The sequence below is a fragment of the Chaetodon auriga genome, chromosome 18, assembly GCF_051107435.1.
Source record: "Chaetodon auriga isolate fChaAug3 chromosome 18, fChaAug3.hap1, whole genome shotgun sequence".
Taxonomy (NCBI): domain Eukaryota; kingdom Metazoa; phylum Chordata; class Actinopteri; order Chaetodontiformes; family Chaetodontidae; genus Chaetodon; species Chaetodon auriga.
In genome coordinates this window covers 18,329,354-18,351,113 of record NC_135091.1, presented here as the reverse complement: position 1 = coordinate 18,351,113, position 21,760 = coordinate 18,329,354, and the positions used below count along the sequence as shown (strand labels likewise).

The following is a 21,760-nucleotide window of genomic DNA, read 5'->3' as shown; positions in this document are numbered from 1 at the left end:
TCTTGATTTCACAGCATCTTCCATAGTGTCAAAGCAGAGATAGAATGAGAACGTATTAACTTGCACAAAAAGTGTTTAAATGGGAAAGGATGCACATCCATAAATTTACTATTTTCTAATCACTGACACATTTATGAACAGCAAAAAACAGTCACACTTACTGTAGCTGTCTTTGTATGGTGACACAGTTATTGCATGGTTACAGCAGTTATCCTTAAGATTTCCATCAGTTTTATCTTCACAGTGCTGTCAACAATGAACAACTTGCTGGAAAAAGTACTTACTGAGATATTACCATGTATGCACAAGTCTTATACAGTACTTAGTTACCCTTTAGAATGATGAAACTTACATCTATTTCTTAATTCCATTGCCATCTGCAGCAATATAAATGATGGAGGTCATGACTGAAAACCACTGGAAGAGAAAGATCATTTCAGTGTTCATTCATTCCTAAAGGTTTGTTCACATAAACATACATTTAGGGATGCACTCCTCCATTCAACATGCAGATGCAGCGTGAATAACTAAGTACATGTAGCAATGAGGCAGACAATGAAATTTTTTGGAACATTGACATTGAGATTACCATACATACTGTTACTACATACGCTGTATTATACTGCATAGTATTATAGTATTGTACATCTATGCACTGTAGTTGTACATTTATCATTTACTCTACTTCATGCACAATAGTTTTAGGCATACATATGACATGGAGTGCACAACATGCAAATCTGCAGTGGCAAACTACTGATGAATTTACTGACATTTCAGCACTTCAAATAATGAGTCAAAAGAGCTTAGAATTAGTGAAATCACCTTGAAATATTTTCCCTGAAATGATCATTCTGAAAGCTGATCGAAACCAGCTGTAAAAGAAAGCATAGACCAATGGATTGAGCATTGAATTTGACCATCCGAGCCACTTAAATGCTGCAATCATAGGGACTGGTATTGTATAATTAAGCAAAGGATTAAAGGTCATACAAAGAAAGAAAGGAGTCCAACAGAGGAGAAAGACTCCCATCACAATAGCCAGAGTTTTGGTGGCCTTTCTCTCCATATTACTGACAGTTTCTCCAGCCTTTATGCTCTGACAGGTTGTTTTCTGAATGCTGTATGCCTGTCTCTGTGCCACCATCAGAATCTTTAGGTAGATGGTGGACATTATGATTGCTGGGAGATAAAAACTCAAACTAATTCCTATAATTGCAAAACGTATATTTTGAAATAAAACACATGTTCTGTCAGATTGTTCTTGGTTCACTCCCAAAATCATGATGCTAATTCCATTTAGTGCAGGGACAGTCCAGCTCACCAGGATCATGATCACAATAACATGGACATTTATTTTAGTTCTATACCTCAGAGGCTGACACACAGCATAATATCTGTCAACAGAAATGAAACACAAGTTCAAAATAGATGATGCACACAAAAAGAGGTCAAAGCTGCTTCGTACTTTACAGAGTACATCTTGAAGATGCCAACAAGAGCTCACAGATAGTAATGCGCTAAAAGGCAAAATGAAAAGCCCGACAAGCAGGTCAGCCACAGCCAGAGAGAGGATGAGGTAGTTTGTAGGAGTGTGAAGCTGTTTGAAGTAAGCAATAGAGATTATGAGAAGAAGATTTCCAAACATGATCAGAACTGATAAAGAGCCAACGAAAACACATAATAAATATGTGGTGGTAGTCAATGTTTTCATGCCAAATACATTTTCTGATTTATTACAGAGATGTTTGTCCTCAAAAACATCTTGAGATCTGTGGACAAAAAAAGTTAGGTTCCATGTATAAATGACCATGAACAGTGAGGTAACATTTGCAGTCATGCCTTAAATCAAGTAAATTAACAGAATCAAGTTTTCTGCAGAGAGAGGTTTTCAGTTACTTTTAGTGCTCTGTATGTTTCATAGCATACCTGTTTGATTTGCGCATCTGTCCTGATGGGAGCCCTCGGTCTCCGTGCTACTGAGAAGTATGTTCGGATTGAAAGCTTTTATCGTGGTCTCATTTGGATATTATGGTCAAGGGAGTGGCATTTAACGTCAGTCAATATGATGAGTCATACAACTCCTTGTGAATGTTCGTGTATAATCTCCCACACCAATTTGCAATTTTAATCTCTTTCAAATTATTCTTATTATTAGCTATTATTAACTTTCAATTATTTTAAATCAAATACATTTTAAATTTTACAGACAATCCACTTCATCCAGGTCCATGATGTAGAATGAAAATCTTCTTCATTAAAAAAAGTCACCTTTGCAAATCTGTACAAATACAGTACTTTCTGCTAAAAAGCATATAAATATATGTTTAAAATGTGTAATTATGTATAAAATGTTCTCATGACTGATTAACTTAACTCTTTAATGTACCACTGTGTTGATGTTGTTTTCCCATTACAATATCACAAAACAATATGTGTGCAATATGGCACAATTTTTACTGAGTTGTATATTTTTTCTCGTGCGAACTAGTTACAAATATATATTACAAATATTTAATATCTATATATCTACATATGTATCGCATGTGAGCAACAGTATTCTGATGATGGAAGTTATTCAAGTAATAGGTTTCAATATATTGAAATGAATGACTACATCACATCCCAGAAGAGTAACCTGTGGTGTTCCACAAGGTTCAGTATTGGGACCTAAATTATTTATTCATTCATTCATCTTCTATACCCGCCTATCCCTTTCGGGGTTGCGGGGGGCTGGAGCCTATCCTAGCTGTCAATGGGCGAGAGGCGGGGTACACCCTGAACCGGTCGCCAGCCAATTGCAGGGCAACATATACAGACAATCAACCATTCACACTCACACTCACACCTAAGCACAATTTAGAGTCACCAATTAACCTAATGAGCATGTTTTTGGTCTGTGGGAGGAAGCCGGAGTGCCCGGAGAGAACCCACGCATGCACGGGAAGAACATGCAAACTTCACACAGAAAGGCCCTGACCCCGACCCGGGGATCGAACCAGTGACCGTCTTGCTGTGCGGCACATGCACTACCTGCTGCGCCACCGTGCCACCCTAAAATATTTATACTGTATTTAAATGTCATTTGTACAGTATCTATATGTGCATTTAATATGAGCAACAGTATTCTGATGATGGAAGTTATTTAAGTAATAGGTTTCAGTATATTGAAATTAATGACTACATCACACCCCAGAAGAGTAACCTGTGGTGTTCCACAAGGTTCAGTATTGGGACCTAAGTTATTTATACTGTATTTAAATGACATTTGTACAGTGTCTAATAAGTTAAAAATTGTTATTTTTTCTGATGACACAAATGTATTTTGTTCAGGGGAGGATTTGAAAGAAGTACTAATGACAGTAGAAGTAGAGTTGATTCAGCTAAAAAAATGGTTTGATATTAATAAGTTATCATTGAATGAAAATAAAACTAAATTTATGGTGTTTAGTGGTGCCAAGACTAATTGTGAAATACAATTAAAACTAAATTGAGTTTGGGAGTAATTATTGATCAGAAATTGTGTTGGAAGCCTCATATGGAATATATCAAAGGTAAAATATCCAAAACTATTACTATTCTTTATAAAACAAGGGACTTACTGAATAAGAAATGTCTGCATATTCTATACTATTCACTTATATTACCATATATGACATACTGTGTTGAGGTTTGGGGAAATGTATATAAAACTAACATGGACCCTATAATAAAACTTCAAAAAAGAGTAATTAGAATAATAAACAAAGTGAGCTATTGTGAACCAACTAAGTCACTATTTATAAGATCTGGTGCATTAAAATTTACATTTTAATTTACACATATTGTGTTTTTAAAAACATTGAAGCTAATTTTTCGAGCAAAGAATAACAGCCTTCCAGTTTGTATTCTTCAGTTATTTAAATTAAGAGAAGGAAATTATAATTTAAGAGGGTTATTCACTTTTGAGATGTGTACAGTGAGAACTAATGAAAAATATAAATGTGTTTCAGTGTGGGGAGTTAAAATATGGATAAGCTCAGTGATGAGTTCAAGTTAGATAGTTCTCTGTTGAGTTTTAAGAAAGCCTTAAAACGTAAAATAATGAATAATTATAATTTACAGTAATGATTTATTTTTATTTATTTTTTGCCTTTGTGCATAGTTGCAATTATGTATAATATGTGCCGGCTAAATTGTATATGCATAATGGATGATTTTGATGTTGGTGTTTTGTGACCGAAATAAACAAAATATCATCAAAAATATCATCATGATCTTGTATATACGCAATGTACATATATATAGTTGATTTTTATTTTTTATTCTACATCCTTTTCTTATCTTGATCTCACTTCAGCTTTCTTTTTATACTTTGCTGGCTGTAACAATTCAATTTGCCTGGCGTTGGATTCATAAAGTTTTATCTTATCTTCTCTTATGAGCTAGTGCGTGTAATCAGCCAAACAACCTAAGTGATAGCAGCAAAATATGTTAACCTTTGTTTTTCTTTACTTTAATTGGAATATCCTAACCTAGCAGACAATCTAATTAGGAGGAGCCAGAAGAAGAGTCAAGTTAACATTAATGCTGTATGAGCGCATTGATGTCCATAACTTGTGGCTGATGATCAGTCCACCTTCGGGTTTGGACTTCTGTAATCTACAAGAGGCTCCATACTGTGACTAAATGTTGTAGTGTAAAATTAAAAAAATGAAGTGTGTTGTTTCTTTCAAGTAGCTGTGAACATATGCCCATTGCTTTGCATGTGAAGCAGTTGGTTAAGACAATTTGCTGCCAGTTTGCTACGAAATCATATATGAGCTTATAATTCACCTGATCTATCTGATTCGGGATGTGGACATTTGTGACTGTCAGAGAGAGAGAGGAGCAGGAAAGCTCCTTTTAACTGCTCTGGAGAGCGGTTTACTTCCTGCCTGTGTACTGTAGACTCACTCCTCTTTTCTTTAGCGCTCTATGCTCTACCTGTTGCCTGTTGCTCAGTTTTCCCCCCATTTACCCCCCTGAATATCTTCGGGATTTGTGAGTACTGATTACATTGCTTGTGGATTTTTATGTTACGCTTTTGTAAACAAGTCAAGCTGCCATTGCAGTTTTCAGGCCTCCATGCTCCCAAACCTCAACTCAGGCCTGCACCAGGTTTTGCAACATCAGACTTAGGGCTCTATTTTCGTTTGCGCCGCCGGCGCGGCGCAAAGTCAGGTCCACTTCACTGATGGGGCGTGGTGGCGCAGACTTTGGTATTTTTGTGCACTGCACTGCGGGCACAACTACTCCCCCTTCTCATCTCAGTCCCACCCAGCGGCGCAACTCGGAAGGAGGGAGGGGAGAAGACGTGGAATGGGTTTGACACAGCCGAGTCCAATCTTCACCAATCACAGCAGCTCCTCACCTCACCTTTAAAAACACTGCTGGCGAGGCGCATGGCAAGTTTCGAGGATGACTGAGCCTGCAGCCGGGAGAGCGCAGCTGGGGTGCGCATCGGAGGCCACGATGTACGCTACCACGTCGAAGACCTCCCTTGGCAGATGTAATTTGTTCCTGTGACGTGCAAAAGAGTAGATGATTAAAGAAAATTGCATAGCTTACAGTGTTGAAGGCGTTATTCTCATGGCCCACCTGCACTCCTGCTCACTCATGTCTAAATATGAGGTCCTTCGATCAATGGTAAATCCTCGGCCTCCTCCTCCTCAAAGCAGTGATGTACTCAATCTTTGTAGATAACGTTAAGCATTATAATGATAACATTTGTATTTAGAATGAAATGACGTGGGTAATAGCGGACAACGATCATCACTTACGTTTTTTTAGGTCTGACTGTATGTGCTGACTCAGATAGTTGCATTGAATCGTGGCTGTTGTTAATTATTGATCGCAGTGAAATGCCAGACAATGTGGAAACCTGCCTGTGAGGTATTGGTGACGTGGGCGCCCGACTCCGCCGGTTTACAAAAATCCACTAGCCCAAAGGCGCACCGCTGGCGCACAAAGTTGACCTGGTCTGGAGTAGCGAGCTTTCAGCGCACTTTTATGCCGTCGGCGTGGAGCGAAATGGACCGAAAATCCAAATCCGCCAGCTGATCCTGCCGACACCTCCCCATGCTGCACCGCAACGCCCATCCTGGCGTACCTCTGTGCGCCTCGGTTTACCAAAATACCAAGTGCGCTGCGTGCTCGCCTGTGCTTCACAAAAATACCACTGCGCGGGGTGTGCACCCTGCGCTCCGCCAGTGGCTGGGACGAAAATAGAGCCCTTAAAGTGATTGAGAGACATTGATATTGTTTGGTGAATGCATAAGAAATTCTACTGTAGGTGGAAGTTAAAGAGCTTGTGCACAGGGGCCTCAGTAAGGTCATTCCAGTTCACCTTCACCCTATGCTTTTCAGGTTACTTGGGAGGAGGTTTCATGCTCATCATTCTTCTTTTTTACATTCTTTTTATTCGTGGGTGCCATTTCAGGGACTGACTCCTCGTTACAGTTACTATTCTACATACATACATGCTACCACCTGCTGTATTTCAGGGGAATTTCTAAACACATCAAATAAGGGACTATGCCTTTTGTCAACTTTTTATTACTTTTTAAAAAGGAGGTTCACAGGAAAATAACATTTAAACAGGAGGACAATGGGAGAGAAGAGTAAAATATGGGAGAATCATGAGATAAGGGTTGATTGCCTACTAACTCTCAAATTGCTGGCTGCCACAGTAGTAAAGGGATAGGAAGAGTGTAAAGACCTTTGATGCTTCTCTTTCCATCCTTATTTTTACTATTATAATCAAGTGGGTTTGTTCTCCATCTTCATCTTTCAATTCCTGTTATGTTCAATCAGCATGCCTACGTCCTTGCTTTTGCCATGTTGTTTGTTCAGGCATTGCTCAACCAGCCCTCATGGGTCAAGGTCCAGCCACTAGAAGCTCCCTGGTGAGTTTCCCTTCCAGATCTGGCTTCTCTTTCCCTGTCCTGCCCAAGATGCTGCTGTTTGTGCTCGGTCAATTCATGTGAGATCTGTGAATCACTGTTAGTCAGTCACCCACCTCTGGGACTAATTTATCTTGGGAGACCCTGCCAAGAACTATTGCTCCCGACAACACAGGTCCCAACATCACAGGGATGCAGAAATCCGTTGCCATGTTAAGGCAGTGATTGCTGGAGTGGTACCATTAGCTCACTCTTTAAAAAAAGCAAAACAAAGAGCTGTTGTTGGAGTTTTGACCTTTTGAGACTTTTTCGGTTGTCTATGCACCTTGGAAGTAGATGAAGATGTGCCAGAATTTTAATCTGTCTTAGCTAAAATTGTACTCATTTTGACAATTTAACACGTAACTGCAGTCAAGACAGAAAATCACCTGACTATAAGGAAATTATGCTACATGTCAGTGACATGTTCTGTGTGACAGTGGTGTTGTGCATTATTGGGCTTATGTTGAAACCAGTGTGTTTTTGTGTTGAGGGCCATCATCGCAGGGGAACAGAGGCCATCAGGAACAAACAAGTCTGACAGATTCATTGCCATTGCAACTCAAGATATATTGGTTTATCAATCACAAACCTGGGCACTGACATTCCCCTCAGGATGAGATGAGAGCCATTGCCATGAACCCGTTGACCCTGTGACCCAGACACTCTTCTTGCCCCAGCCCAGTCACGCAAGACATGATTCAGCCCAGTAAGACATTGTGTGAAATATTTATCCTATGTTCAATCTCTTTATTATTCATGCTATGTTCAGGCCAAAGAAAATGGCTCCTGAAGTCCAAATTCAAAAGCAGTGACACTGCCAACTGGAAGCAGTAAACTGCCTTTGGAAGTGGTCTTGAAGTCAGTTAGCTAAAGTACTTAAAAACATATAATTTCTCCTTGGTGTTGAGAAATAGCTCAGGACTATCATGCCTATTGTTTAACTTATTTCTTTTTGTTATGTGGCGACGCGAGAGGGGTCGGTTGGTATCGGAGGGATTTTGTAAATCTGGTTAAATTTTACACTGTCTGAATTGTTGCCAACAACGGCACCTGGGCTACTGATTGTTGCGGGGAAACCCAACCAAAAATGCAAGCATCCAGACACTCTTGACAGTCAGTCCTCACTCACGCTCTGCTGGCAGTGGAATCAGTTAGCGTCGGTCGGCGAGGCATGACACACTGGAGGAAGAAGGAGAGAGTGTACTGCGCAGCTACCGGCGTCTACCAGAGCAGGCCATTTAGGTGGCACACACACCCTGGAGTCTGGAGTCATTAAGTCAGCCCCTCTGTCCCAAGCAAAAGGTCCGGCCTGGAAGTGACATCGTCACTTGGGAAGCAGTGAGAGAGAACTAGCTGGTGGGAATTGCCCCTTTTATAGGTCAGTGTGCCTCCCGTGTTGCCAATTAGGCATGGAAACCCGCAGACCTCTATACTGCTACATTCATTTAGTTTGTTGAGACAAAAAGTCAATGCACTGACAAAACAATCAGAGAAATAGTGATGGGAATTCTGGCTCTTTTAAGAGAGCCGGTTGGCTCTTCAGATTTTTTGTAGCTTAAATTTATTTATTACCAAAATAATGTAAAACTATGTGTAAAATTAATTACTAATGTACAAAACATACTTTATATCAAATTTTACTGCATTTCCTGCTGTCACTCATTTTCTCACCTTTCCAGCATTTTGTCTGTTGCGCCTCTGTGTGTGCTCTGTGTGTGTGTGTGCGCGTGCGCTGTATCTGTAACCCCCCCCCCAGCTGTTTGATGTTGGCATTGGCGTTACGTAGCAAACTACATGGCATCCCTGCACTGTACCCTGTAAGAGAAGAGAAATCGAGGCACCATCAGTGAACTCCAGAATGGGTCGGCACGGTGAGTCCAGGAGAATCAACATAGGTTACTGTTCATCATGTCTATTGTGAGGATGCTTAATTGTGGCACCATTAAGATATGAACAAATGTAGCCATAACACTGTTGACAAATTTCCTTGCTTTATCGATCTTAAGAAAACATTATCTTCATGCCAAGGTACCAGAGGTCAAGCTAGTGCAGGTCCTCCTTCATCACTGTGACCTCCCCCATGCTGTTGGCGCCACAGTGGATGATGGGGACCTTCGGTGGTGCTCTTCAACCATGCCTGGCTCAGCTCCAACGACCTTCCAACCCATTTTTGGATTCGCCAGGAGTTTATTAGAGTCAAGCACCGCCAAGACAGCGACATCCAGAGCCTGGGCTTCACAACGACTCTTGAGAATCTTATGGGTGACATCATGGAGAGATGGTTTTTCCATCTCTTGTCAATAAATATTTAATCTTTCTTTCTAATCAATATTAATACTAATTACTAACAGCAGCTAAATCTTTTAACTTCACAATATAAAATTCATTTGGAAAGTAAACAACAGTTTATGAGGTACACATTTAAATTTTCAGTGATGAACAGTGATAGAGTGCACACAAATGTGTCTTTCCTACATTAAAAAGAAAGATTAAAGATATGTTAGGCAATATGTGCTTCAGAAGTTGCTTTGATTAGTTGTGATATGAGATATATGAAGAACATTGAAGTAAATATTAATAAACATATTTTCTAATCATGAATACAATAAGCGGTCAGGATGAACCAAGACAGAAACTTTTTACTGAAGTTGGTTTTGTACAGTGAAACAGAGAAGTTATCCTTCTACAGTGTAACATTCATAGTGTTGTGAACAATGCACAACTTGCTGGTGAAAGTACTGATTTAGAGAATAACGTTCATGCACAAGTCTTATTCAATACTTTGCAGTTACTCTGATTTGTTTCATATCACTTTGAATGATGAAACTTTCATCTTTTTCTTAAATCCATTGACATCTGCAGCCAGATCAAATAATGGAGGCCCTGAGTGAAAACTGCTGTAAGAGACAGATCATTTCACCGTTCATTATTTCCTTACAGGTCTGTTAAAGGTTTGTGTGCTGTAGCAAGGGAAGCAAAGATCAAGACTTTGAAAAGGACTATAAATATTCACACAGACAAAAATTCAGAGATGTGTTCCCACATTCAACACACAGAATACAGAACAGTAATAACTGAATTTATGGAGTAAATAAGACACAAAATCAGATATATGGATCCTACATTTATTAACAGACATACACAAGTTGACACACTGTTCAAAGCGTTATCACTGCATTGTGTTCAACATACAAATGTACATATTTATGCACAGTACGGTGAGAATGTGTTTGTAAATATATGACATGCAGTGGACATGAGATTCATCTTCAGTGTCGAACGAATCACTGCCATGACAGCACTTCAAATAATGAGTCAAAAGAGCTTAGAATTAGAGAAATCACCTTGAAATATTTTCCCAGAAATGATCATTCTGAAAGCTGATCGAAACCAGCTGTAAAAGAAAGCATAGACCAATGGATTAAGCATTGAATTTGACCATCCGAGCCACTTAAATGCTGTAATTACAGGGACTGGTATTGTATTATTACTCAAAGGGTTAAAGGTCAAAGAAAGAGCGAAAGGAGTCCAACAGATGAAAAAAATTCCCATCACAATAGCCAGAGTTTTGGTGGCCTTTCTCTCCATCTTACTGACAGTTGCTCCAGCCTTTGTGCTCTGACAGGTTGTTTTCTGAATGCTGTATGCCTGTCTCTGTGCCACCATCAGAATCTTTAGGTAAATACTAAACATTATTGTTGCTGGGAAGTAAAATCCAAAAACTGTTGCAATGATTACTGGAATTGTATTTTGAAATAAAACACACTTCCTGTTAGATTGTCCATGGTTCACTCCCCAAGTTGTGACGACAATTCCAAGTAGAGCCGAAAAAGTCCAGGTCCCCAGGATCATGATCACAATAACATGGACATTTATTTTAGTTCTATACCTCAGAGGCTGACACACAGCATAATATCTGTCAACAGAAATGAAACACAAGTTCAAAATAGATGATACACACAGAAAGAGGTCAAAGCCACCTCGGATCTTACAGAGTAAATCTTGAAGATACGAACATGAGCTTACAGCCAGAATTGCACTAAAAGGCAACACAAATACGCCAACAAGCAGGTCAGCCACAGCCAAAGAGAGGATGAGGTAGTTTGTCAGAGTGTGGAGCTGTTTGAAGTAAACAATGGAGGTTATCACAAGAAGGTTTCCACACATTATAAGAACAGATAAGAAGCCAATGAAAACACATAATAAATATGAAAAGGTGACAGCTGTTAAGTCAGACACTTTTGCTGATTCATTACAGAGATGTTTGTCCTCAACAACATCATCAGACCTGTTAACAAAGAATTTAGGTTCCATGCTTAGATGGTCATTAATGCTCATGTAACATTTGTAAAAACAGGTCTTAAATCAAGAAAACATAACCAGTTTGCAGTAGACAGACATCTGAAGTCAATCTCAGTGCTCTGTATGTTTAATACCACGTCTATTGATCCTGGCTTGTGCATCTGTAGTTCTAACAGTCTTTGGTCTCTGTGCCGCTGAGTACACATGGATTACATTTATTATCGTGGGCTCATTTGCATATTATGTTCAAGGGAGTGGCATTTTATGTTGGTCAGTATGATGAGTTATCATACAACTCCTGGTGCATGTGTTTAATCTCCCATACAAATACACAATTTTAAGTTGACTCTTTTAAATTAATTACTGTAGCTTCACCTTGTATTTCACTGTACAGCCCTGTGTTGTAGGATGATAAATAAATTAACCTTCTACCTTGTAAACATGGTCCAGGGTATTGCTTCCCCTGGTGGGTATTGGACACGCTGATGGAATTTACGTTCAACAGCTCTGAGGTTCTTTTTAATTATAGGCACAATAAAAAACATCTTGCTGTTTTGTCATGTGACTGTTGATGACCTCATACAGTACACTTCCTGCAGTGCATTTTTTTTAAAATTGCATGTAGAGCAATGCAAAAAGCAACAAAAACACTGGTGAATTCTCTGGGCAGATAATATGATCGACATCTCAACATCAAAAACTCAACATCCGGGAAACATGGTCCAATTACTTTGACTGTGTTTGAGCACCAAGAGTCATTAATGTGAATGCAGAGTACACCTCCTCTAGACTTGGCAGAGCCTGGTGTTGTGCTGATGCTGAACACTGTCCAATAGCTGGATCCAAGATTTTGTGATGTTGCCAGGAGTCTTTCAGTGGCTTTTTTCGTGAAGCAATCCTTTTGTTAGAGTAATCGAGTTCGCTTGAGATAAAAGCATGAATCAGTTGTTTGGCATCTTTTTTCATTTAGAAATGGTCCTACTTTAGTTATGTTTATAAGGTGCAAAACCGAAGTTTTTGTCACCCTGTTGATGTGGGACTTGAATCTCATCTAAGTCTAGCAGAGCACCAAGACTTGTAACGTCAGATTTAATCCATGGAGTTAATTTCCTCAGATTTTTAAACAGCTGCATTGTTATTTGGTTTGGCAGAGATGTACAGTTGTGTGTCATCTGCAACTATGGAAACATACATTGTGCTCTCTAATGATGTGGCCATGTGGTGGCATCTATAATGAGAATAGTAATGGACCAAGGCAGCTGCCTTGTGCAATGCCTAAACAGATGTCATCTCCAAGACTGACGAGACTTTCTCCCTTTGATGTGTAATTGAAACCAGTTTAACACAGTCAAAAAGCCCAACCAACTGTTCAAGACAATTGAGTAAGATGTACTGGTCAATCGTATCAAATGCTGCTCTTCGGTCTAAGAGGACAAGAACTGAGACCTTATTTTCATCAGTGTTCAGTCTGAGGTTTATTCTGAGGGGTATATTCTGAAGACTGAAATATCTCCAAGATGTTATTTTACAAAACAAGTAAATTTGCACTGAAACTCTTTCCAGTATCTTACTGATGAATGGAAGGTTTGATATCGGCCTGTACTTGCTAAGCGCATGACCATCGAGGTTGGGTTTCTTTAGTAATAGTTTTACACAGCTGTTTTAAACACATTGGGGAAGATACCTGATTGTACAGATGTATTTATAATCTTCAGGACACAACTTGAAACACTGTCAATCACCTGCTTTAAAAGTGCTGTAGGGACATGAAGTGGATGAGATCGAATCAGTGACAGTCTTGCAGAGCTCAGTCAATGTAATGCAGGTGAAATTTCCGAATGTTACATTTACAACAGGGTTTGTTGAGGTCATCTGTGTTCACATCAACAGCAATGCTGGCTCTAATTGAGGTTATTTTGTTACTGAAGAATGATGTAAACTCTTTACAATATGATGCAGAGAACTGTGGACGGGTGGGGGCGGTGCTGAGTAGCTGCTCAATAGAGGGGAATAATACTCTCCACTATTGTTCCAGCATTTCCTGTAATAATCTTATAAAAGTAATCCTTTCTTGCCAAATGTATTGCTTTGTTACAGTCATGGTTTAATAGCGAATATCAGTGAACTGTGAGCCCACTTTTGTTTCAGCTGTTCAACAGATTCTCTTATCCTGTAGTGGAGCAACAGTATTTAAGGCAGATGGCATGGTATTGTTGAAGTGTTCAACCATGTCATTTAAAGAACAGCCATAGCTGTGTGACTCAGATGATTTCCTAATGTTGCAGAACTTCGCTACAGCCTTGCAATCAAGGAATCTCTTGAACCAAAAAATCCCCTTTACTCTTTGTTGAGATTAGGTTGGCAACAGAAAACACAGTGATGGTCAGAAATCGGTCATTCTAATACTGAAACATTGTCAGTGTTTAACCCTGTTGTCACTTCTGAGTCCAGAAAGTTACCATGCTGATAAGGGCCGTCATATCTCGTGACACCAAGTCTGATCAACTGAGACATCCTGCATAAACACCAATGAATATTTTGGTGGTTGACACAACGTATGGAGATCTGACTTCTGTCCTCTTTTCCCCCATTGACCTCCAGTGTTATGCCTCTCCTTTGTCTCCTGTCTGTCTGTCTGTCTGTCCCCTGTTTGTCAGGTCTGAGTCACTGCATAGTGTTGTGAACAATGCACAACTTGCTGGTGAAAGTACTGATTTAGACATTAATGTTCATGCACAAGTCTTATTTAGTACTTTGCATTTACTCTTATTTATTTCATGTCACTTTGAATGATGAAACTTTCATCTTTTCGTAAGTCCATTGACATCTGCAGCCAGTTCAAATACTGGAAGCCCTGAATGAAAACTGCTGTAAGAGACAGATCATTTCACCGTTCATTATTTCCTTACAGGTCTGTTTAAAGCTTTGTGTGCTGTAGCAAGGGAAGCAAAGATCAAGACTTTGAAAAGGACTATAAATTTTCACACAGACAAAAATGTGTTCTCGCATTCAATGCAGAGAATACAGAACAGTAATAACTGAATATATAGAGCAAAAGAGCCACTCATTGAGATATATGGATCCTACGTTTATTAACATACATACACAATGAGTCGACACACTGTTCAAAGGGTTATCAGTGCACTGGTTCAACATAAAGATGTACAGGTTTATGCAGAGTACAGTGACAATGTGTATGTAAATATATGACATGCAATGGACAGGAGATTCATCTTCAGTGTGTTGAATGAATCACTGACATAACAGCATTTCAAATAATGAGTCAAAAGAGCTTAGAATTAGTGAAATCACCTTGAAATATTTCCCCAGAAATGATCATTCTGAAAGCTGATCGAAACCAGCTGTAAAAGAAAGCATAGACCAATGGATTGAGCATTGAATTTGACCATCCGAGCCACTTAAATGCTGCAATCATTGGGACTGGTATTGTATAATTAAGCAAAGGATTAAAGGTCATACAAAGAAAGAAAGGAGTCCAACAGAGGAGAAACACTCCCATAACAATAGCCAGAGTTTTTGTGGCCTTTCTCTCCATCTTACTGACAGTTGCTCCAGACTTTGTGCTCTGACAGGTTGTTTTCTGAATGCTGTATGCCTGTCTCTGTGCCACCATCAGAATCTTTAGGTAGATGGTGGACATTATGATTGCTGGGAGATAAAAACCCAAACCAATTCCTATAATTGCAAGACGTATATTTTGAAATAAAACACATGTTCTGTCAGATTGTTCTTGGTTCACTCCCAATATCATGATGCTTATTCCATTTAGCGCAGGGACAGTCCAGCTCACCAGGATCATGATCACAATAACATGGACATTTATTTTAGTTCTATACCTCAGAGGCTGACACACAGCATAATATCTGTCAACAGAAATGAAACACAAGTTCAAAATAGAAGCTGTACACACAAAGAGGTCAAAGCTACTTCGTACTTTACAGAGTACATCTTGAAGATACCAACAAGAGCTCACAGATAGTAATGCGCTAAAAGGCAAAACGAAAAGCCCGACAAGCAGGTCAGCCACAGCCAGAGAGAGGATGAGGTAGTTTGTAGGAGTGTGAAGCTGTTTGAAGTAAGCAATAGAGATTATGAGAAGAAGATTTCCAAACATGATCAGAACTGATAAAGAGCCAATGAAAACACATAATAAATATGTGGTGGTGGTCACTGTTGTCACGCCAAATACATTTTCTGATTTGTTACAGAGATGTTTGTCTTCAAAAACATCTTGAGATCTGTGGACAAAAAAAGTTAGGTTCCCTGTATAAATGACCATGAACAGTGAGGTAACATTTGCAGTCGTGCCTTAAATCAAGTAAATTAACAGGATCAAGGTTTCTGTAGAGAGAGGTTTTCAGTTACTTTTAGTGCTCTGTATGTTTCATAGCATACCTGTTTGATTTGCGCATCTGTCCTGATGGGAGCCCTCGGTCTCCGTGCTACTGAGAAGTATGTTCGGATTCAAAGTTTTTATTGTGGTCTCACTTGGATATTATGGTCAAGGGAGTGGCATTTAACGTCAGACAATATGATGAGTCATACAACTCCTGCGTGTTTAATCTCCCATGACAATGGGAGGTCATCCAGGTCTTCATCCAGGTCCATGAAGTAGAATGAAAATCTTCTTCATTAAAAAACGTCACCTTTGCAAATCTGTACAAATACAGTACTTTCTGCTAAAAAGCATATAAATATATGTTTAAAATGTGCAAATATGTATAAAATGTTCTCATGGCTGATTAACTTAACTGTTTAATGTACCACTGTGTTGATGTTGTTTTCCCATTACAATATCACAAAACAATATGTGTGCAATATGTCACAATTTTTACTGAGTTGTATATTTTTTCTATTGTGAACTAGTACAAACACTGTAATATCCATATATATGTGTGTGTGTGTGTGTGTGTGTGTGTGTGTGTGTGTGCGCGCAATTTAATATGAGAATTAAATATGTTAACCTTTGTTTTTCTTTACTTTAATTGGAATATCCTAACCTAGCAGACAATCTAATTAGGAGGAGGCAGAAGAAGAGTCAAGTTAACATTAATACTGTATGAGCGCATTGATGTCCATAACTTGTGGCTGATGACCAGTCCACCTTCGGGTTTGGACTTCTGTAATCTACAAGAGGCTCCATACTGTGACTAAATGTTGTAGTGTGAAATAAAAAAAATGAAGTGTGTTTTTTTCACGTAGCTGTGAACATATACCCATTGCTTTGCATGTGAAGCAGTTGGTTAAGACAATTTGCTGCTAGTTTGCTACGAAATCATATATGAGCTTATAATTCACCTGATCTATCTGATTCGGGATGTGGACATTTGTGAGAGAGAGGAGCAGGAAAGCTCCTTTTAACTGCTCTGTAAAGCAGTTTACTTCCTGCCTGTGTACTGTAGATTCTCGCTTCTCTTTTCTTTAGCGCTCTATGCTCTACCAGTTGCCTGTTGCTCAGTTTTCCCCTCATTTACCCGAGCGCGTGCTCGCCGACCAGATACTGTGTGTGGAGCAGACCGCTCTTTAGTTATTGTCCTTGGTGACTTTAACAAAGGTAACCTCATTCCATGAGCTCCCTAAATACAGACAGTTTATTAAATATCTGACCAGAGAGGAGAATATTCTGGATCACTGTTACACCACAGTAAGGGATACTTGTCACGCTGTCCTCCGTGCTGCACTGGGCCACTCTGACCACTTCATGGTCCACCTGATTCCTGCGTACTGGCAGAAACTAAAGCACTGCAAACCTGTAGTGAGGAAGTGGACCAGTGAGGCTGAGATTCACAGGAAAATAACATTTAAACAGTAGGACAATGGGAGAGAAGAGTAAAATATGGGAGAATCATGAGATAAGGGTTGATTGCCTATTAACTCTCAAATTGCCGGCTGCCACAGTAGTAAAGGGATAGGAAGAGTGTAAAGAGCTTTGATGCTTCTCTTTACATCCTTATTTTTACTATTATACTCAAGTGGGATTTGTTCTCCATCTTATTTTCCGTTCATTTTCAATCCCTGTTTTTATGTTCAATCTAAAACCAGTCTGCGATACAAAGGGTCAGCTTGCTTTTGCCATGTTGTTTGTTCAGGCATTGCTCAACCAGCCCTCATGGGTCAAGGTCCAGCCACTAGAAGCTCCCTGGTGAGTTTCCCTTCCAGATCTGGCTTCTCTTTCCCTGTCCGGCCCGAGATGCTGCTGTTTGTGCTCGGCCAATTCATGTGAGATCTGTGAATCACTGTTAGTCAGTCACCCACCTCTGGGACTAATTTATCTTGGGAGACCCTGCCAAGAACTATTGCTCCCGACAACACAGGTCCCAGCATCACAGGGATGCAGAAATCCGTTGCCATGTTAAGGTAGTGATTCTTGGAGTGGTACCATTAGCTCACTCTTTAAAAAAAGCAAAACAAAGAGCTGTTTTTGAAGTTTTGACTTCTTGAGACTTTTTCTGTCGTCTATGCACCTTGGAAGTAGATGAAGATGTGCCAGAATTTTAATCTGTCTTAGCTAAAATTGTACTCTTTTGACAATTTAACACGTAACTGCAGTCAAGGCAGAAAATCACCTGACTAAAAGGAAATTGTGCCACAACATGTCAGTGACATGTTCTGTGTGACAGTGGTGCTGTGCATTATTGGGCTTATGTTGAAACCAGTGTGTTTTTGTGTTGAGGGCCATCATCGCAGGGGAACAGAGGCCATCAGGAACAAACAAGTCTGACAGATTCATTACCTTTGCAACTCAAGATATATTGGTTTATCAATCACAAACCTGGGCACTGACATTCCCCTCAGGATGAGATGAGAGCCATTGCCATGAACCCGTTGACCCTGTGACCCAGACACTCTTCTTGCCCCAGCCCAGTCACACAAGACATGATTCAGCCCAGTAAGACATTGTGTGAAATATTTGTCCTATGTTCAATCTCTTTATTTAGTCATGCTATGTTCAGGCCTAAGAAAATGGCTCCTGAAGTCCAAATTCAAAAGCAGTGACACTGCCAACTGGAAGCAGTAAACTGCCCATATAATTTCTCCTTGGTGCTGAATAAACTCCATCTTCCAAAAATTGCTCAGGACTATCATGTCTATGGTTTGATTTATTTCTTTTTGTTAGTTAGTGTGTTGAGACAAAAAGTCAATACACTGACAAAACAATCAGAGAAAGACAAGAACAGAAAAAACATTAAGAACATTGACATCATCAGAACAGGTTATCTTAGCTATCAGAATCAGAATCAGAATCAGAAATACTTTATTGATCACCGGGGGGAAATTGTTGTTGTTGATGTTAGCGTTGGCAATGTTCTATGTAGCAAACTACAGGGCACCCCTGCCCGGCCCCTTGTAAGTGAAGAAGGATCGAGGCACCATCAGTGAACTCCAGAATGGGTCGGCACGGTGTGTCCAGTAGAATCAACATAGGTTACTGTTCATCATGTGTATTGTGAGGATGCTTAATTGTGGCACCATTTAAGATATGAACAAATGTAGCCATAACACTGTTGACAAATTTCCTTGCTTTATCAATCTTAAGAAAACATTATCTTCATGCCAAGGTCAAGCTGGTGCAGGTCCTCCTTCATCATTGTGACTTCGGGCTCTTCCTTGTGGGGAGTGGGAAAAGAAGGGCGGAAGACCTTTCCTCTACAGTCCATCACAGTCAAAGCAACAGACAGTGACATGCAGCACCCTGATGTGGCTTCCCCAGCTCCAGAGTCACATCATGAAAAATATGAAATTAACTCAAAATGGCTGGACCAGTAGTTTTTATGTTGACAATACGGAAAAAGGTAGCAATACCTCAAAATTTAGATGACAGTCTGTAAACATACACTATATTGCCAAAAGTACTGGCTCACCTGCCTTGATTCCCGTATGAACTTAAGTGACATCCCATTGTTAATCCATAGGGTTTAATATGACGTCGGTCCACCCTTTGCGGCTATAACAGCTTCCAATTCTACCAGAAGCACATTTGTGAAGTCACACACTTATGTTAAACGAGAAGGCATGGCTCTCAGTCTCTGCTGTAATTCATCCCAAAGGTGTTCTATCGGGTTGAGGTCAGGACTCTGTGCAGGCCAGTCAAGTTCATCCACACCAAACTCTCTCATCCATGTCTTTATGGACCTTGCTTTGTGTACTGGTGCACAGTCATGTTGGAACAGGAAGGGGCCATCCCCAAACTGTTCCCACAAAGTTGGGAGCATGGACTTGTCCAAAATCTCTTGGTATCCTGAAGCATTCAGAGTTCCTTACACTGGAAATGAGGGGCCAAGCCCAGCACCTGAAAAACAACCCCACACCATAATACCCCCTCCAGCAAACTTTACACTTGGCAAAATGCAGTCAGACAAGTACCGTTCTCCTGGCAAACGCCAAACCAAGACTCATTCATCAGATTGCCAGATGGTGAAGCGCAATTCATCAGTCCAGAGAACGTGTCTCCACTGCTTTAGAGTCCAGTGGCGGCCTGCTTTACACCACTCCATCCGCTTTGCATTGCACCTGGTGATGTATGGCTTGGATGCAGCTGCTCGGCCATTGAAAGCCATTCCATGAAGCTCTCTACGCACTGTTATTGAGCTAATCTGAGGGCCACATGAAGTTTGGATTTCAGCAGCGATTGACTCTGCAGAAAGTTGCCGACCTCTGCTCACTATGCGCCTCAGTGGATGCTGAAGCAGATTTTCTAATTTCTTGTTTGGTACAATTTAATAATAATAATAATAATAAAAATTATAAATACATGAGATACCATCACATTGTAACTTAGCTTATTAATGCTAACTTATTAAAAGCATAAGTGAGATCCAACTAAATGACTCATAACTAAAATTATGTGAAAATTTAAATTCACTTTAATTGATGGCTTCAAATTGTTTGTAAGACATTTATTAAGTAACAGTGGAAAAATTTCTAGTCTTGCAAATTACCACCATTTTATATCTAACAAATATTGAAGCACTTTTAATTTTGTGTAGTATACACTCAATAACAAATTAATCAGTATTTAAAGTTTTGTTGAGAAGTTTCAGGTTAATTTACCTCAAGTAACGTAAGCTGGGAGACTGCGTACCAACTGGAAGGCCACCGGGTAAGACGGCTAGCAACAGAGAGTAGCTTATGACCTAGTGTCTTAGCCTTAGCTACCTTGGTAGCTTCGAGGTAGATGTGTGTATTTCAGCAACCATGCCTGCCTCAGCTCCACTGACCTTCCAACACATTTTTGGATTCGCCAGTCAAGCATTGCCAAGACAGCGACATCCAGAGCCTGAGCTTCACAAAGACTCTTGAGAATCTTATGGGTGACATCATGGACAAACAGTTTTTCCATCTCTAGTCAATAAATATTTAATTATTGTAACTGTCTTTCCAGTCAATATTAATATTAATCACTAACAGCAGCTAATTCTTTTAACTTCACAATTCAGAATTCATTTGGAAAGTAAACAACAGTTTATGAGGTACACATTTGAATTTTCAGTGATTAACAGTGATAGAGTGCACACAAATGTGTTTTTCCTACTTTAAAAAGAAAGATTAAAGATATTTTAGGCAATGTGTGGTTCAGAAGGTGCTTTGATTAGTTGTTTATACCACACCAGAGGCCAGATATGTAAAAGTCAGTGGCAGCTGACAACTGATAATTGTGAAAGGCAATGAAAGTGGACATTTTGAATATATGAAGATATGAGATATATGAAGAATATTGAAGTGAATATTAATAAACATGTTTTCTAATCATGAATACAATAAGCAGTCAGGATGAACCAAGACAGACACTTTTTACTGAAGTTGTTTTTGTACAGTGAAACAGAGAAGTTATCCTTCTTTAGTGTAACATTCATAGTGTTGTGAACAATGCACAACTTGCTGGTGAAAGTACTGATTTAGATATTAGCGTTCATGCACAAGTCTTATTTAGTACTTTGCATTTACTCTTATTTATTTCATATCACTTTGAATGATGAAACTTTCATCTTTTTCTTAAATCCATTGACATCTGCAGCCAGATCAAATAATGGAGGCCCTGAGTGAAAACTGCTGTAAGAGACAGATCATTTCACCGTTCATTATTTCCTTACAGGACTGTTTAAAGCTTTGTGTGCTGTAGCAAGGGAAGCAAAGATCAAGACTTTGAAAAGGACTATAAATATTCACACACACAAAACTTCAGAGATGTGTTCCCACATTCAACACACAGAATACAGAACAGTAATAACTGAATTTATGGAGTAAATAAGACACAAAATCAGATATATGGATCCTACGTTTATTAACATACATACACATTGAGTTTACACACTGTTCAAAGCGTTATCACTGCATTGTGTTCAACATACAGATGTACATATTTATGCACAGTACAGTGAAAATGTGTATATAAATATATGACATGCAGTGGACATGAGATTCATCTTCAGTGTCGATTGAATCACTGACATAACAGCACTTCAAATAATGAG

The 21,760-nt window shown here is 39.5% G+C and overlaps 2 protein-coding genes and 1 pseudogene across 2 annotated transcripts; all 3 read right to left on the bottom strand.

Annotated features, from left to right (window-relative positions):
• Nucleotides 1-796: 796 nt before the first annotated feature.
• On the bottom strand, nucleotides 797-1,714 carry LOC143336448 (trace amine-associated receptor 1-like). The gene has a single exon (XM_076756642.1). The coding sequence runs from the start codon at nucleotides 1,712-1,714 to the stop codon at nucleotides 797-799; it is 918 nt and encodes a 305-aa protein (XP_076612757.1).
• An 8,566-nt stretch (nucleotides 1,715-10,280) lies between these two features.
• LOC143336698 (trace amine-associated receptor 1-like) lies at nucleotides 10,281-13,747 on the bottom strand. The gene is made up of 2 exons (XM_076756979.1): nucleotides 13,727-13,747; nucleotides 10,281-11,324 (listed from the first exon to the last, which is right to left on the bottom strand). The coding sequence occupies exons 1-2, from the start codon at nucleotides 13,745-13,747 to the stop codon at nucleotides 10,281-10,283; spliced, it is 1,065 nt and encodes a 354-aa protein (XP_076613094.1).
• An 803-nt stretch (nucleotides 13,748-14,550) lies between these two features.
• On the bottom strand, nucleotides 14,551-15,700 carry LOC143336696 (trace amine-associated receptor 1-like; annotated as a pseudogene).
• Nucleotides 15,701-21,760: the final 6,060 nt, after the last annotated feature.